Genomic DNA, 6,804 nt, shown 5'->3' on the forward strand with positions numbered 1-6,804 from the left:
AAAATCCCATTGTTGCCTTAGTTACAACCCCCAAATCTGCCTCGTGGGTCCTTGGAAACTAACATGTCTGCATTTTATGTTGTTGTTGCTTGTAACAGATACGAATAAGTACCACTGTGGCCCATCAGGCACCCAAAGGGTTAAAGGTGATTGAACCTCTCAGGAAGCAAGTTACACTGAGTTATTTATTTTTAAATCTGCCCCTTTAAGAGCTCAGTCAGGAAGTGAAGTGGACACGTGCACGTGCTGAGTGTGCTGTTGCGGTGGACGTCTGCGCCTCTGTATAACGCTCCTCTTGCCCGTTACACCACATCATGGCTACGTATACAGAAGTGAAAGTGCAGGGTTACGAGGAGTACTGCAAGGAGGTGGAGAAACATAAGGGTCAGGCGGTATTCACCTATTTCTCTGGCAACAAAAATGCAGAAGGGGTGAACTGGTGCCCACACTGTGTGATAGGTACAGAATTCCCTCCCCCAGGAAAGGGGTATGCGGCGACCCTGGCATTGTGTCATGCTGCTGATATAGTGCAGGGAATGATCAAGAAGGCTGTTATCAGCAGGAGGATTTATCTTGTCTTTGGTACCAAAACTACTACTCTAACCTTTGAAGTCTCACTGCTTTTCTATGAGTCTTGCTGATTTGTAGATTAGACTAATTGGCCCATATGCACTGAAGGGTTCTGCACTTCAACAAGTTCTGACCCTCATTCAGATGAATGGGAGGATAGCCATGCTATTGCTTAGCATCACTTAGACTGAGTCCATGGTGTGGGAGACCGCGCAGAGCACGATTAGACTGCCTTTTAGGCATTGATTGCGTCCATAGACCTTGCAGAGGCAGGAGGGGGCGCGTTGCAGAAGGCTGCTGTCCCAGTCACTGCCACAGCGCACGGCTCGGCGTGCGCTGTGCGTGTAAGCACCGCCCCTCAATGGGGCTGGGCCCAGTACTCACCTTCACGCTGAAGGTGCAGCTGCGCCGTGCTGCAAGATTTTTTAAACTCAATGAAATTGAGTTTAAAACTTGCGACTGAGGCGTGTCCACGCCCCCACCGGCGGTTCACCCAATGAGGGCGAACCTGAAGCGTGACGTGATGGCCACGCCCCCGCAAATTCCCGACCACGCCCCCTACCTTCGCAAGCTCCCTCTCTCCCCTCAGATCGCGTTTAGCACTGTGCACGCGCCACTGCCGGGCGCGCGTCAAAGACATTACTGAGACCGTAGCCTTAGAAACATTTGAAATTGATGTCTTGACGCTACACGCAGGTCACGTGAGGGATTTGCCCAATGAGGGCGAACCAGCTCTGCAGCGCCACCCACGGCTTGTCCCCCATGGCCAAGGAAAACACCCGCGTCATCTGGTGACTTCACAGTCTCCGCCTGGGCGAAGGCACCATGGCCCCAGCCTATGAACATATAGGCTACTTGCCCTTTCTCAATATGCTGCTTCCCACTGCTGAAGAAGAGCAAATCTCCAACTATTTGTGTCCTTGCTTTCTTCGTACTGGAAGCAGGATCCTGCCAGAAGGCTTAGCAATGCATTGCTAATGTTCTGTGATGCGCTGGTAGCCCCTATGAGAAGAAAAAACATATAAAAATGAATAAAGTAATTTGTCATATTGGATGTGCATTGGGATTTAATTCTAACCCCTTGGGCACCACATACATGTCATGGATCCCATGCTAATGACTGTATCATTGCTTTGTTTTTTTGTTTTTCTTTAAGCAGTGGAGGAAATACAAAGGACACAGTATAACATTGGTAGTGTAGGTACCTGCTGAAAGGGGGCTATCTTGACATGGTTGCAGGCTTAATGTGTGTTGGCCACAAGATTGAAATTAATAACTCCTATTTATGACAAGAAAAAAAACAGAAATCAAATAATCTGACATTGAACATGCATTGGGCATTCTTTGTTTACTGCTCTATATTACAAATACATATTTTATACCCAACTGGGCGTAAAATAATTTTATCGAATGGTCTAGCAGTTATTTCAGGCCAATTTGCAATTTTTTAGTCCCAGTTATTATATTATATTCTCTCTGTGTCTCTCTCTGTCTCTGTCTGTCTCCCCCTCTCCAAATGTTTACATTTTTTCTCATAATTTGCAACTTTCTGTTTAAAGTACTCATTGAAGCAAATTAAACATAATGAAACAATTACATTTCTCCCTCCTCCCCACACCATACACTTTAAGATGGCACCCAACAAAAGATATCAATCTGCAAGGCCAGGAATCAGTGAGTTTTGCAAAAACAAAATTAATTTTAATCGAAAATTTGTGATTTTGATCAGTTTGAATCTGAAGTCTGCTGATGCTAAAAATCAGTGTGACTGACTCCAAATCTGAGAGGCTCACAGAAACTCTGCGAGTTGGCAGGTCTGCAGCACACATCAGTTTGCCCTTCTAAGGCTGCTGTTAGGCCGGGAGCTGGTGCTCACGCGCGATGACGTCACGCGCTCCAACTCAGCCGGGGGATTTGAGGCCGGCTAGGTGTGCGCTTGAGGGGGCGTGTCAGGGGGCGAGGCCTGCACGTCAAAGAGCTGGTTCTCCCTCATTGGGCGAACCGCTCACGTGATGCATCCACAGCGAGCAGCCAAATCAAATTTGGTTGTCACGCCATGCAGATAAGCAATGCGCAGAGGCTTGCTCACGCGGGCCACACACATTGCATCAATGTGTTTTATCGCGCCCAGAGTGAGCGCGCCCGCTCAGCGGCACCCTGGCCGAGGCCTAAGATTTCACTTTCGGCACAAGAACAATCTTCTTTCACCTAGATTTCCCCCCTCCTCACGTATTTGAAATCAGCATCTTGACACACTGGATTGCCCAGTTGCCTAGAATGGGGAAATTCTGTTTGCAATCAGAAAACTCTCAATAAAGTGTTGTGCACTTCGGAGTAAACTTTATTTTACGTTTATCACTTAAGAAATTAAATAACGATTGCTAACCCATACTCGCTCATACAGTAAACGTGTCTGTGTACTGTATATACATTTCTTTTTCCAGCCGAGCCTATTGTGCGTGGTGAACTGGAGAGCCTTCCTGAAGGATCAGTCTTTATATATTGCCAGGTTGGAGAGAAAGCATAGTAAGTTGCATGCATCATTTTTATGTCATTGTTGAAAAGTTTTTATTAAGTTTCCCCCGCTCCCCCCAAAAATACAAAACATTGCACATAAACAAAAGTTACAGGTGTACGTTAATTACCTAAATCATTAACTACCATAAACACACTAAACAAGTGAACGATATCTTAAATCAGCATACATTTTAGACTACGACAAATCAAAATCATCATACACCAATAAAGCCGTCATATCTGCACCCCCTCCCCCCTATGGTCTCCTGAAAACTCAAAAAAAAAAACTATTACAGAGTATTAGAATACCAGGATTTGTTGGTCCTCAGATTTTCTAAGTAAACGTTAGTTCAATGTTAATGCTGCTTGGTATAATGTTCCTTTCACCATCCAAAGTGTGTGTGTGTGTGTGTGTGTGTGTGTGTGTGTGTGTGTGTGTGTGTGTGTGTGTGTGTGTGTGTGTGTGTGTGTGTGTGTGTGTGTGTGTTCGTTCTGCCATTAGTTGCAAAAAATCTGTTGCAAAACAGGAGTAATGTTTGCATCAATTCATTAACCTCACTTAAATGTGTTATGAAATGCCATTTTTACAGAACCTTTTTTGATACATTGGAAATCTGAAGCATTTTTGTATTTTGAATCAGATTTTAAAGCTCTGAAGAGCACAAACCGACTACTGCACCATACAACTCCAGTTAGGTGTAAGCTTCAATGATCAACTGAAATGTTACATGAGCTGGTTAAGCCTCTGTAATGGACACCTCAGTGTTTTTCTGCTCATCTTTCTGGGTTTTGTATTTTTATTGATAATATTGTGCAAACATAATTATTCTGTGACATCACCATCTATTGTTTCCTTGTAGCTGGAAGGATCCTAGCAATGAGTTCAAAAGTATCCTGAAACTGACTTCTGTCCCCACACTTCTAAAGTATGGAACGGTGAGTCTGTTATTATTGCACATGGATGAGAGAGAACCATTGGTCTTAAACATTTTGTGGTAAACCTGGAGCCCCCTTACCTCGTTCAATAAATATTTTTGGAACTTTTCGAACAGCTTCGTTGGCTAAGACTTTTGCAGGCTGTGATAATCTTAGGCCCAGATTCACTAAAAGGTGCTAATCTTGAGCACGCCTTTTATCCCCAGTCACTTGAATTGGAGTTGAGGTGTGATCAATGTTAGCACCCTTTAGTGAATCTGGGCCTTAAAGTCCTCTGTGAATATGCCACTTTTATTTCTGGTATCTGGACATGCTCTTACGAATTTCTGAAATTCAATGTTGCTCTAAAACATGTGATGTGCAGCTACTTTAAATACGACTTTCACACTATGTAGGACTGTGAATATTTATTTGTAAGCTGGACCTACCCTCTTTCTTTTCAGCCCCAGAAGCTGGTGGAAGAGGAATGCTATAAGGCTGATCTCGTGAGGATGATGTTTTCAGAAGATTAACATTCCTTATTTGAAATGTGCCCAGTAAATGCTGAACTATGGATGATTGTTGGTTGATGAATCCATTACATAATAGTCTAAACGGCTTACATAAGCAAATGTTTCTTCAAAAGACCAAGAATAGGCCAAAGTAATTCCGATTTCCTTCAAACATCTAAAATGTTCTGATGCCCAACTGTAATATGAACACAATCACAGGAATTACACGGACAAATAACAATAAACTGCTAAATATTCATTCAATTCTTGTGCCATTTTTTTCACGCTAAGACTGGGGAGAAGGCGGAGGAGAGGTGCTACTGCTCCCCAATCCGGTGTTAACTAACATTCAGATCAATGGAAGTTAACACTGGATCAAGTGTGATATTGCTTTGATGGAATCCCGGCCTTAAATGTTTTTTCTGCTAAATATACTGATGCAACTAAAATAATGTAAACATGTTAGATAATCACAGGCAATTCATTTTCATTTAATCCTATAAAAATTGCAATATTTAAATTTGACATTGTATGCAACATTACTGCATTATAAGTATGGTCTGAAACAAACTACAAACCCCACAGTATAGGAGAGAACATTAACGCTGGTTTGTGCAGGAAAGGGTTAAAAGCAGAAAGCAGCTAACACTTTTTTTTTTTAGTCTGTTTTATAATCTTATCATATAATAAAGTTATCACTTATGTAACTATGTATTATTTGTCATCTTAACTCTGTGCCCAGGACATACTTGAAAACGAGAGGTAACTCTCAATGTATTATTTCCTCGTAAAACATTTTATAAATAAATAAAGTTGTGGGTTAAAACAGTACCTGAGATTAAATCTCCATACATTTCCCGTATTCAACTGTGCAGAAAATTGACATTTGCATTAAAGACATACGGAGTGACAAATTGAGCTCATAATTCATAATGTGATTACTCTATAACTAGATTTGAGACTTTGTTTTAAAAATATTTATTAACAAGATGGCCAAAGAAAATGATACAGCTGTCGCATGACAGACTAGAGTTGTGAATGAATATTTCTGATCTCATGGGTTGAAGACGAGGTAAAGGCGTTCAATCTCTTCAGTATTGAAAGCTCAAGTTATTTTTGTTCTGTTCATACAAGTTCTAAGGAGAAACACTTAAGGAAACTGAAATATTTAGCTGTAGACATCTATTCAAATAGGAGAAGCAGAGATGATTGCATCAACTTTGCATTACCCTGCTTGTCGCCATATTGAACAGGAATGTATAAAAGGTCCTCTGCATCACTGATATATTTTTTATTTTTTTAAATCAAGATTTCACTATTAATTAGATAAAGTAGTGCCTGCATGAACGCACCTCATAACTAAAGATTCCATATCAACACTGACGGTAAGGGCAACCAGCCTCACATAATATAGGTGAGCCTGGCTGGCCCAAAACCGTGTATAATGGCTGCCTCCGTGAGGCTCATTTTTGGCCTGTGTATTATGTGTTTTGTGTAACCTCTTCCAGAAAAGAGCATTATCACAGTGTGATATCTGGAAGGGGGGAACTGGGATTGTATAAAAGCACTTTTATTCCTGGTTAGTGTTTTCCCCGCACAGTTCGTAAGACAGCAATGTCCTGTGTGTTAGCATTTTTCTGTGGGCAGACACAGTAATTCACTTATCTGGGCTGCATACGGAGAAATGCTGGTTTGTGGCAGAGCTTGAAAACCTGGACAATGGTGAGTGGGGTAGAACTGTGACTTGTGCCTGGGAACTAGTTCCTGGCTCTGCAGAGCCTTTGTTCTCCGAGATGCTAAGGCGCCTACCCCGCAGGGGGTATAAGGCTAGTCAGGGAAACTGTTGCCGTGTCTCAGCCCCGTAGGCACGATTCCCATTGGCTAGTTTGAATTTCCTGCTTACCAGTAGCTCACTCCCCAAGGGGCGGTCCAGAGTCCCTAAACCGCCCCTCTGATTGGTGCAGCCGGACGACCCCTCGTCCTCCGATTGGCTGCACCGTCACGATCTGTGCTCTGATTGGTCGGTGGCATCTGCTTCAGCAAAAAGACCAAGGCCTATATAAGGGGCACGGACGATCAGAATACCAGACCATTCGAGAGTTAATCCTGGAGCGTGGATCGGAGACTGACATCATGACTGGCGGGCTATTCGAAAGTGCTATTGGTTGAAGAGCACGGAGAAGACGCTGTTCAGGGCAAGCCTACCGAAGCGGGCCCCTGCACCTAGTTCAGGCTAGATTCTTCCCCCTAAGGCCCCAGTTGGCTAGTTACACTGCGATTGTGTTATTTG

The 6,804-nt window shown here is 43.1% G+C and overlaps 1 protein-coding gene across 1 annotated transcript; it reads left to right on the forward strand.

Moving 5' to 3' along the window:
* Nucleotides 1-12: 12 nt before the first annotated feature.
* Nucleotides 13-4,773, forward strand: LOC142491611 (thioredoxin domain-containing protein 17-like). Its single transcript, XM_075594424.1, has 4 exons — nt 13-459; nt 3,015-3,096; nt 3,948-4,023; nt 4,467-4,773. Exons 1-4 carry the CDS (start codon nt 315-317, stop codon nt 4,533-4,535), a joined length of 372 nt encoding a protein of 123 aa, XP_075450539.1. The 5' UTR covers nt 13-314; the 3' UTR covers nt 4,536-4,773.
* The last annotated feature ends 2,031 nt before the right edge of the window (nt 4,774-6,804 follow it).

This window comes from Ascaphus truei, chromosome 3 (assembly GCF_040206685.1).
Source record: "Ascaphus truei isolate aAscTru1 chromosome 3, aAscTru1.hap1, whole genome shotgun sequence".
NCBI classification, from domain to species: Eukaryota; Metazoa; Chordata; class Amphibia; order Anura; family Ascaphidae; genus Ascaphus; species Ascaphus truei.